Below are 12,105 nucleotides of genomic sequence, written 5' to 3' on the forward strand. Positions count from 1 at the left end.
ATCTTTCTTTTTTTTTTTTTTTAATTTTAACAAAAGAAGACCAAATTCTATCTGTGTGGGGTTAATATGAATTGTGTTCCTCCTTGGCAGTATGTTTACCAAAAGCCAATGTGGATTAAAATGGGCACTCAGACACAACCACATGGAAACAGAAATGAGCCACACTAGTATCTATTATCAATCATAAAACCTACCTGGGAAAGAAGCTTGTTGTCATCCTCCAGCAGTTTCACTTTTGTTTCAAGTTGCCTGATATAGTTGGAAGACGAATCTTTAGGAAAAGAGAAAAAAAAACAAACACACTTAAGCTTCTTGTGGTACAGGCAAGTACTGTCAGACAGCAATACATTTTCCATTCTGTGGAAGGCAAGTTTGGGAAAGACTTAATGAATAAAACTCTGCGTGTACAGGGTGAGAGAGACTCTGTCAAAGGGTTTTTTCACTCACAAGCTGAGATTCAGCAAAAGCAGTACCTTCTGTGTATCTGTATCAATGCCAGTTTGAGGGGTGGGTAATACAGAAGGAAAGTGAAGTTAAAACACTGTGTTTTGTACTTTCATAAAAGTAATTTCCTAGTTTTGAGAGCTATTCTCATTCATCTAGAATGCACCAAAATACTCCACAACAGAACAAGATGTTTCCTTTTAGGTTTGAATAAACAACCCCTCCAGACACGTGCCTTTTTCTTTTGAAAACAACTGAGAAACTCACAAAACCAAGCTGTTGGCACAGCTCTAAGAGGAGGTCAGTGCCACAACTCCCAGTGCTGTAAAAGGGGGAGAAGTGTATTCAGCAAGGCCACAGAGCTGCAGCATGCACACAGCCTGACACACACAAGTGCCTGCCCAGGACATCTGTTTTTTCTAGTGGAAGCACGTGACACTAACCAGAAAAACACCAGGACAATAAAATTCGGAATACCCTCACATAAAATGGTAATATTCAACCTGAAGGAATGCAATGGCCAGTTTACCATCACAGTAAGACAGCAACACCAGATAGGGTGGCCTGGCATAGAAGATAAGTCACTGGAGAGCTCTGTGGGTGGCTTACTGCTCTCCAAAGCATCTGGCTTTTGTTTCAAGCCATGCTTTGAAGAAGCACATTCAAAAATTTCACAGGAAAGAAAATAAAGGAAACTGGGAAAGCCTTTTCTCCATTTTCCTTATAGCTTGATGAGTTCCTCCCATACAATTGGATCTTTGCAAAATTTCTCCTCCACTTGTAATTTCAGTAGCAGAGGCCACGAGCTGTTACAGCAGGAGGAAAAGTTTTGGAACAGAAGTATACGAAAAACCCCAAACATTTTCCACACTTCTAAAGGGGCTCTGCAAAGTGCAAAAATAATTTCCCTGATCTCATTTATTACAGCATGACTGCAGAAGCCACTGTTCAACCCCAGGATCCCTTGCTGAGCGTGAATTGGCAAGGAACCAGGTGTTAACACAAGGGCCCCAGTGCCAGGGGGTGTGTGCTGCAATGGCCAGCACCTTTTGGGATCAGCCCCTCCGTGGAGAGCAGGCAGCTCAGGCTGCAGCTCTGGCACACGAACACTCACCCATGCACACGTGTGGGGTTTAGGCTGGCTCTGTGCTAGAGCTTCTCTCTGCCTTTGCCAGAGGCTGCCAAAGCACTCAGCACTAAGCCTGAAAGCTCTTCCTGGCCACTCTGGGGGCAGCTCAGCAGAAAGGCTAGCAGGGAAGCTATGGATAATCACTGAGACTGCTTTGGCCACTCAAGGGAAAAACTGGAATATGCTCAAAAAAGTGCTACCATAGACCAGTGCCAAACCACACAAAGGAACAGCAGGATGGATCCAAGTCAAGTGCCCATCTAAAGCGCACTCTCAGAGGAAAAAATGCTCAGTTTTTTGACTGGATTATGCTTTGTTCAAACACAGGAAATCCAAACAAGTCCTCATGAGAAAGGTTAAGGAGACACTGTAGGGAGCTGTGTAAGTTCAGTGAACAGCTTAAGTGGTGACAAGGTTCACAGCAACAACGGCTTGAGCTGCAGGGACCACAGACTCGGCCCAACAGCCACCCTAACATGGGGGAGTCTCCAGGTCAGAGGAGAGGAGAGCAAACCAAGTAGGTTATAGAATCAATCTAAAGCACTTCCCCTGTGAAGGCCTCAAGCATTAGGCACGCAAAGCTAAAGCTAGAGAGAGAATGCTGCAGTAGATCGGTGCTGAACGCAGCAAGATTTTGGGATCAGCTTGAAGAACTTGATGAATTAGTAATGAACCTGTCCTCCAGCAGGGTGCAAGGGGAGTTTGAGATTGTTAAAGCCAAGAGGACCATGGATTCTTTGTTCTGATCTCCTCTGTGCCCCAAGCCATCCCACTTTGTTAACTTAGCCCTAAATTCAGTACAATAATACCCATTTGCCTTAACAGTTCCAAAAACAGTCTCAATCTCTGTCTGAAGACAACCAGTGACTACTGGCTGTGTGTTGGATACAACAGCTTCCACTGGTAGATCTGGTCAGATGAGGTGTCCTTCACACCTGCATTCCAGCTCCACCAGTACCCTCATTGTGCTAGCAGCCACAAGAAATTTAGGTTAAGCGGATGAATGGTGACGCAGAAGCTGTCATCTTCAGGCCCTGAATGCTACCAGGACTGACTGGTTGATGAAAAGAATAGAGCATGACTGCTAAAGAAAAGGAAATAGAGAATTATTTCCCCTCTGTGGTTTCACACCCCTTTCCAATAAAAAAGGTTCTCCTTGGGAAGGCAAGCCCTGCATCCTCAGGAGCCAATGTACCACTGGTCCTGAAAGCCTGACCCAAGAACTGCTAGAATTCTTCAGACACCACTGTTCAACCCCAAACCATGTTTGATGTCTGACCTCAGCCAGAAAACACCCTATGGCAACATAAAATACACACAGCAAAAAAAGAAAAAGAAAAAAAAAAAAACAAAACCAAATGAGCTGTTCTGTCAGCAGAAAATACTTCATCTCAGGCAAAGGCTGTGAAACAGTGCTCAGAGACATCCCAGTCCTTACTATGCCCTAAGAGACGAATCACCTCCATCTTCTGGACCTGCCTGTGTTGAGGCAGGTGCCAGATGAACCATTTGCATCTTGATCTCAGTTTTAGAAAAGCTCATAACTCTCACAACAGCAGGCAGTAACACTGCTAGGCTAAGCAGTGAAACCCCAGGCTAGGTCCCACCCATGTTCTATCAAGGAACACATCCCCAACATTTTTCTGCCTCTGACCTTTCTCTTATCAGTGAGTTTCCAGAGGCAGGAGACAAGGACAGCCCCACTGACCCATCCAGGAGAGGCAGCAGAGCTGGATCACTGACTGATCAGACCTTCACATCCTTTTCAATTAGAAATCAAACAAATGGTCCTCACTGCTGTGCCAAAGCCTGCTGCCAGCTGTGAGCAGTGCTCCACCTTCACCAGCCCACAAGCACTCTCCTCACAGACCCAGGCACTGGGGCACACCCCCAGCACACCCACCTAGCCACACCTCATGGCACTGATTTTGAAACTACCCACACCTGCTAGCGCCCTGCTGGTGACCAGATAACTATAATGGTCAAGGATACATGGTTGAGGATAAGCTTTCTGGCACTCAGTGCTGCCTGGGATGCCATCAGGGCCAGCATCCTCCTCTAGTTACCCCTTGGGGCCGCGAGAGCCAGCTGCAGGAGCGGTGCGTGCCTTCGTGGACCAGATGGCACCAGAGGGAACAAAATTTCCCATCAAAATATTCCACATCCCACTCAGCACCCTCCCTTCTGTGGCAGCCATCACACAGAGGAGGAAGTTGGGGAGAGAGGCAGCAATGTGCCCTGCCAGGCTGCTACCCACGACAGCAGAACGGGTGAAAACTGTAATCACCATCGCCATCGTGCACTTGCACAATGTAAATTCTACAAGCTAAACTGTTCACAGAGCTGGAAAACCTGAAGTCCTGTTTCTTTACAAAGCCTTGGGAAAACTAATTGGATGTAGCTGCCCATATTATCTCCATGAGAGGTAGAGGAGCTGCGTTCCAGCTCAGGAAGGCGCATTACTGTTATTATCCACCCTCCTTAAGATTTACTGTTCTAAAAAACATACTCCATCTGGAATGGGATGTAATTCAGCTTGGATGTAATCTAGCTGAGTAACTTTTCTCCACATAGATAAACCACTTAATACTCATTACAGCTAAATGGAGGCAAGACAAATCACTCTACCGTGTTTAACTCAGTGGTCTCTCAGAGAGCAGGGAACTGCTTGGCTCCTCAATACTTGTAAAAACATAAATTAGAAATTGTTTTAACAAACAAAACCATCTTGCACCCTGCAGAGAACAGAACAGTGCAATTTTAAGACACTTGTAGCCTTTCTGAGTCTCATCTGAGATTTCAGAGGAATCTGACAGAGGGATAAATATAATAAATTACACATTTATTTTGACTGTAGCAAAATAAATGGTTTTATTTCTTTGTATGCCACTTCATCAACCACAAGCATGCAGAGCAGAGGTTTGTGTGGTAGCTATAAGGTTGGAATCGAGACACTTTTATTTAAAACCTTTTCATAATGAAGCTCTAGCAGCTAAATGAATATAAGAAAAAAACTGTCCTTTACTTAGGATAGTTCACACCAGAGATGCCAGAAAAGGTTAATGTAGGTGTCTGTGAGATGAGAAAATTGTCGAGAGCCCTTTGATGGGACTCATTCACAGCGGGACAATCCTTACACCCAGCCTGGGCAATACCGAACAACATGGCAAGAGCAGACTTGAACCAACAGAGGTACTTTAGTTCTCTTCCACAACACCCCTTTGAGGTTTGATTTGTCTTTTTTATTTGTCTTTTTGCTACAAAGCATGTGTTTTGCAGTGTCCAGCTGGAGTGCTGGCTGGCAGGTCAGGACCACGCTGCCCCACTCCAGCTCTGTCCCCACGTGCACATTGGAGGTGCCCCACACACCCAGGAGAGAGCCTGCACCCCACTGCTCCCACTGCATTTTCCCTCAGGAGCTACTTTAACTAAGCAGGATTCAAGGCAGTAAAGCACAGCTATATCTTGTCAGCATCCTGCAAACAAGGCTCTTCCTATCTTGATAAAAAACAGCATTCCTGAAGGGATTCTCCCAAACCACAGAGGAAAGGCACATAAAGGAATGATGCTCTGACAGATTTGCACCTTGCAGCCAGCTGCCTTCTTTGCTTGACGGAATGCTGACATTTTCTCTTCCTCTCCTTCCATCAAAGATCATCTCATAAGAAGGCCTTCACCTGTGCTCAATAAAACACTTTGCTGTTTGTTGGCAGTTTCATTATCACATCTCTGCTCTTCCCCACTATATTTCATATTCGTATTCCTCTACTGGTCTTGCTTCTTGACACACACAAGCAGGCTGAAAAATGGCCAGTGGTTACATCTTGTAAGGAAGTTGATTTATTAAAGCAACAGCACTCTTTCAGAGCAGCTGGAAAGCAGATGAAACTCACATATCTTGAATATTGTCATTAAAGGAAACTATTGGGAGAGATGGACAAATGCACCACCCTTGCTTCTCCTAGGCAGCCCTCATCTTTTTGCTCTACCAGAAAACCCCATTCCCAATGTCCTGTTTCAGACTGGTATGCAAGGCAAATTTTCACAATAGGCTTGGATGTGAATGCCTCAAATGTGAGCAGGGCCACCACAAAGCCAGTGCTGAGTTACTTTAGTTTCACCTTGATTTGCCTTGGCACAGAATCTCAGAATCACCCATGTGGGAAGGGACCTCTAACAGGCACCTGCAGCAAGCAGGGACAACTTCAGCTAGATCAGGTTGCTCAGAGCCTCATCCACCTGTCCTTGAATGTTTCCAGTGATAGGTATCTACCACCTCTTGGGCAGCCTGTCACAGTGTTTCACCATTCTCATTGTAAAAGCTTCTTTCTGTATACCTAGTCAAAGCCTGACCTCTGTCAGTTCAAAGCCATTAACCCATCTCCTATCACTAAATAACCCTGTTAAAAAATCCCTCTCCAGCTCTCTCATAGCCCCCTTTGGGTACTGAGAAGCTGCGCTTGGAGCCTTTTCTTTTCCAGGATGAACAACCCCAACTCTCCCAGCTTCTCCTTAGAGGTGTTCCAGCCCTCTGATTATCTTCACATCCTCAAAATCATCATGTCCAAAATATCCTACTCTGCTACTCCCAAATTCCATGCCTTTCCAGTAGCATCTTAGGCACAATTTGAGGTCTCTCTTGAGACGTAGTAAGAGAATATGCAACAACAAGGTCTATGGTAAATAGAAGCTCCCAGTGTTTTGTCCCTCTGCAAGATGTTCAGCAAGCAAACCATACCAACCTGCTCTACCTCTTGTCCCACCACCTCATTCACCATGGGTTGTGCAGGGAGAAGTTTCCTCTGCACTCTGACAGCCAGCATTAAAGAGGTGGCAGGAATGCACTCACAGAAAGAGAACTAAGGCCAAATATTAAATATTTCTATAGCTGAGGTGCTGAGGTAGCACATCTAGTGAACGGACACTGCCTTAAACTACACTAAATAAACAAAAGGCCCATCTGTAACATCCAAAGCCACCCACAATAACATCTGTCTGAACAAGACTGGTAGGATCAGACCTCATTTTTCAAGGTGCAGGTGATAGCTCAGACATAGTTAGGTATCCAAACACTAGTCAGAACAACAGAGAACTGTGTAGCCAGTCCAATCACAAATAACAAAACAATGTGATCTCAGAATAATACACATTTTTAACTCTAACAAGACTGGCTATGCACTGGCAACACGGCTGTGCTGCAGCTCTGACAGGATGGAACATATGCCACTGCAGCTATTTAATTAACATTTCATAGCAAGCCTCTAACTACGAGCTCTGAAGGTTTTCAAGACTGTATGTTCCCAACTCAGTTTCAGTTCATTAGACCTGTCTGGGTGTTCAGCAGCCTCAAGCTGGTCTGTAAGAGTCTGGTAAGGTCTCTCCTGACTCTGGTTGTTACAGCTCACTGCTGTGACTTCCAGCCATGACATCACGTCTGTGCACAGCAAAATATCTGCCCACAACGACTGTCAACAGTTCAGGAGCTCCTGATATCAGGATTTCACTAGGAGGTGGCAAATAGGGAAGGAGGAGTGTGTGTGTGCCCATGTGCTGCAGCACAGTGGCCACCAGTTTCCCCTTCCTTGCTTGGGTGGTGTGCACATGACAATCTTTGTGGGGGCTGTCCCTCTATCACAGCAGGCACCTTGGGAGAACATTTACATTGGAGGATGTCTAACCCACACAACCCATGAAACCTGCCAAACAGGAACATGGTGAAACACCTCCCAGTCCTTCATCTGAAACCACACTTTCCCCCTCCTGAGGGGACAACCAGTAGCTGCTCTCCTGCTGCTGGGAGCAGGCAAGGACCAGATTGCTGCTGTGGCTCTCCAGAGCCCTCCTGTAGGCCTGCCTGCACAGCACCTTCACCAGGTGTCTCAGACGTGCTGCCTGCGTGACAGACTGCCTCAGCCCTGGGTACTAGTCACTGCTGGTCATCCAGGACTCCTGGATGACCCCAGAAATTCTGAAGGTAAACAGCCAAGGAAAAAAATGAGTTTGCTTTAAAAGTTTTGCTTAATGCCTGACTGTGGGCATCACCCCAGGAAAAATCTGTGTGAGTTTCTGATGGTTTGGCCTCAGACTAAACTTTCAGTCAAGAGTGAGTAGACTGTAATTAGGTGAAATAAGCAAACACAGCAATAGGAAATATTAATGTCCAAGACACACACAGCCAGACCGTTTTGACTGGCATACAGGTAACAGAGAACAGCTGATTTGCATCTCCTGCAGTGCTCTCACTCACTGCACATGGAAGCCTGCCCTGTCTGAGAAAGCAGGTGCACTCCAGATACCTGCAAAACCCATCATAGCCCATTACACCAGGAAAAATTCAAATTCAGGGTTTCCTTGGCCTCTTTAAGGCCATTTGCTATGCTACCAACTCAATGATTTCCGCCTGAATGCAGAAAGGACAATTCTAAAGAAAGTAGGACAGTGTTCAGGTGGATCAGAGTGATCATGTCTTCCAGACACTGTGGGGCAAGCATTTCTACACCAGGGCTTACTAGCTGATGTGAAGGGAGACAAAAGAAGATACAGAAGTTGGAGGAAAGACAGAGGAAGATCAGACTGATTTCTGGATGTGATGCTGCACTCATGACAACTTGCAAGAGAGGAAAAGATGAGTAACACCAACAGACTGGAGGCTCTTTGAGGGCCTCATGCCTTAGATAACACAGCTTCACCCAGAAAGCTTTGTTTCCCGTGTCAGAGCTGCCCTGTAGCAGTGCAGGATCTTCTGCTGTCACCAATCCCATCAGAGTAAAGCCATAGCCCACTGACCGGTGCCAAAGCAGTGACTTAGGAGATCATCATAATCTTCCTTATCCTGCACCCCTCTACTGTTGCCACAGATGGGCAAGGGCTGATCTACCACAGTGTGGCCTGAGCAGGACCTTCCAAGAGAGTCTAATTTTAGAAACAGAGAGATAAATCCTCTGCTTTTGATAGAGCCATGGATTGTTTCTCCTTGGTACAACAAACTCCTTGATCTACATGAAGGAATGGCCAGACTCTGCTCAAAGTTTGAATCCTGCAAGCTGTTGGGTTGGGCTCTCCTGTGGGGGAAAACAGGTGAACAGAAAGTTGTGTCACCATTGCTTGTCAGAGGAGCGAAGCTGCAAGTCACTCACTGCTAATGGGATTCTGCAGCTTTAATGATTATGAAAAGGTTAAAATGACCTGCCAGGCACCCTCAGCTGTTTAAGCCTCTTTTCCTTCCTCGTGCTGCTTTAATCTTGATAGCACGATCATGTGACCAGGTCAAAAAAAGCCCCAAAGCCGATTAGCGTCTTTCCACCAGCTACAAAGGACTCAACATTTGGGGTAGGGTGGATGTTTCAGCAAGAGTGGCCCATTTTGCTTCACAACCTCCTTCTGGGGGCACTAGCCTCTAGAAGTCAGCAAGAGAGTATGGTCCCAGGGGAAATTCCCTGAAATCTATGGGACAGGCTGTACTCATTTCTATTTGTATCAATCCACTTACTCAATTCCTCTCTCCCGTTGCCAAAACCCAACCCTTCCTGTCTGACTTTGGATAGTGCTGTGGTAGCTGCTGTCCCTGTCTCTACAGCATCAGCCAAAGGCTCCATCCACCCCACTGCCAGCATGCCACATTCACAGCCTCTGCCAAGGTCAACCCAAACTTTTGTGGCAGCATCCTTTGATTCCTCATTCAGCACGCAGCAGTGAAAAAGGATCTTGGAGACTATTGCAATTTGTAAGCTGTGCATGAACCAGTTGTTAGGCTGAAAACAATATCTGAGATTGTATCATGATGCAGAAACAAGAGACCTGTATGTAAACAGGGGAAATAATCCTCCTTCACCAGTGCTATTAAAGATCTTGTGTCCAGTTTTAGGCATCACGCTTTAAGACTCATGCGGGCTATTTGGAAAAAATTCAGGAGAGAAATAAGGAGGATCAGAGTGTGGAAAGTATAATCTAGCAGGAGAGCTTGAAGGAATCCAGCTTGCTCAGTCTGGGGAAGAAAAGACCAAACACAGATGCAGTAATGGATTCAAATATGTAAATGATTGTCAGAAAAATAAAAAAGTGAATAAATTGTACTCCATCTCCATCCAGGAAGAGCAAGATCTCTAATAACAGAAATATTTAAGGGCTAGAAGAGGTTGCCTTGGGGGGCAGTGGAATTGCCATTGATGATGACATTCACAAGCAGGTTAAACAAACATCTGTCAGGAGCAGTTTCGGTAGAGCTGAGCCTGACTTGGGGCAAAGGGATTGGTTAGGTGAAACAGAGAACTCTTCAATCCTGTTTTCCATGTCTACCCTGCACAATATCACAGGAGGAAAACCTGTGGATGTTTCACTTAAACTCCAGTAAGCAAGCACCACAAGTTACTTGAAGGCAAAAAATGAAATCACTAAGCAACCTCTGTTGTCATGTCAGATTCAGCAACCTGAGACCACCCATGCTTTTTGGTTTTCCATCACCTGCAGAAAGTCTCACCTAATAGCAGAGTGGCTGGCAAAATAAAAAGAGGGCTGGAAAGACTGTGGGGAGAAGAACAAATGCTGGGGTAGGGCTCTCTGACACTAATGGACACTATGTTTGCAATAAAATGGTTGTATTAGAAACAGATGGCTGTGCAAAATACAGACAGAGATTTCAAAAGTTAGTACTTCCACACAGAAGCACAAAAAAAAAAAAAAAAAAAAAAAGAAAAAAAAGAGGGTTTTTATCTTGAAGAGTTATCCAGCTTTTCCACATAAATTCACAGTCCTAAATCACAGAAAGCCAACATGCACAAGGCTTGGTATGACTATAGTAACAACATATGGTCTCTAGCTGGAAGAGCTTAAAAAAGAGGCTGCTCAGTGTACGTAGGCAAGCTGGAGAATGCCAGGAAGCCACGTGGGTTAGGAAACAGCCCCAGAAGCACTGACAGTCCAAATGTGGTCAAAGCTCGTAGGCATCCTGTCAGAGGAAAGGGCTGGAGAAGGCCATGGAGACAGCAGAGTCCATGTCTGAGTCTTTGGGCAGCACAAATTAAAGCGCTGATTTGAAAATTGAGGATAGGAGGAATGGAGACTGGGTTGTTTTAAACTATTTTAATAATCCAGAAACCTCCACAAGAAGTTGCTAACTTCCCCAAAACAACCACATGGTCTTTGAGACTGGAAGGTAGCTATCAGAAGCCCAAAACCTCTTGGGTTCATGCCTAGTTAAACCAAAAAGAATTGCAAATGAAAGTCAAGTTGGGTTCAGAGTCCTCTGCCACCCTGTCACAGTCAGAAAGCTCTGGAAATAAGGCCCTATCTGAAATGTTTACATGCACAGCTGCCCTGCTAAATTACCTCTTACAAATCCACTGAAATGAGCACAAATGCTTCCAGAATCTCCTCCCTGGTCTCCAATTTGCACTCTTGCTGCTCTACTTCTCAGCAAGGAGAAAAAGAGTGAGCATCCACAATAAACATTTTTCTCTTTCATCACACCACACTAATCAAAGTTGCACAGGATATTTGTCCCCAGATCTGAACCCACCCAAACACATGCATATTTGATCGCACCCTTGGAGGATTTGGTGGGATTGTTGCAGCTCCAAAAGCTTCCCCAGATTTGACAAGACCTTTGCTGAAATGTCTCCATTTTCATGGCAAACTTCTAACCATCGATGGCTCAAAACACCGTGAGAAAGACACGAGGCTAATCCAAAGGCTTGTGAAAGAGAACAGTTGTAAATGAGCCTTGCTTTGACATTTTAGGTTTGTCTGAATCCTTTAACACGTTCTCCTGGATAGATTAACATTACCTCCTAGGTGAGAAGCACTGCCAAGTTTCAGATGGCTGTAAATCTTCTATTCGACACTGTACATACAAATGGGCCAGTGGATTTTATGCAGAAATTTCCACTGCCTTTGAAGGAATTCTGCTTAGAAACTAATAGCACAAAGCAGTCCAGCTGCAGAAGGGCTCTCTTGAGTTTAAAAACTATTTCCTAAGAAACCTGTGAGGGGAAAGGCAGATTAACAGATTAATAGATGATTATTTTGTTGAAAGGGTACATAAAATCTTAAATAGTTGCAGAAGTCTTCCTTTGCAAACATTAAGTTGAAACTTTTGCTGGTTCTAAAAATGCATTTTGGGTTGTAAATCTGCTCCCCCTTTTTGCTTGGGAAGATTCCTCTGGACAATAAATGCAGCGAGCCTAGAAGAGGGCTGCATAATTATCCACTCCACACAATGGAAACCAGCCTTTCCAATACGGTCCTCAACCATCAGGAATCCAAGCTGCGTGATAATTAAAACTCAAAAATCTTCTTCCATCCAGAGAGAAATTAAACTTTCATTTCCACTCCTCAAATAACCCCACCATGTCCAGGAAGCTCCCTATTAAAAAAATAAAAAAATCTCATAGATGCAAATGAAGCCTTTCTGAGTACTGACGGGAAAAATTTAATTGGCAGTGAGGAAAAGCTAATGATTAGGTTAATGAAAAATAGGCTGTATTGACTCAGGCCACTCGACCATTCTGATGAGGGTAAACAGCCCCCCTTCTTCT

General features: G+C 44.9%; 1 protein-coding gene across 2 annotated transcripts in view; it reads right to left on the bottom strand.

Moving 5' to 3' along the window:
• Positions 1-12,105, bottom strand: part of CCDC85C (coiled-coil domain containing 85C) — a 110,067-nt gene that overhangs the window by 42,615 nt on the left and 55,347 nt on the right. For both annotated transcript variants that reach the window (XM_015631359.3, XM_015631358.3), the window contains exon 2: positions 195-271. In XM_015631359.3, the coding sequence (XP_015486845.1) occupies positions 195-271 (77 nt within the window). The remainder of the gene's footprint in view (positions 1-194; positions 272-12,105) is intronic.

This window comes from Parus major, chromosome 5 (genome assembly GCF_001522545.3).
Source record: "Parus major isolate Abel chromosome 5, Parus_major1.1, whole genome shotgun sequence".
Taxonomy (NCBI): Eukaryota; Metazoa; Chordata; class Aves; order Passeriformes; family Paridae; genus Parus; species Parus major.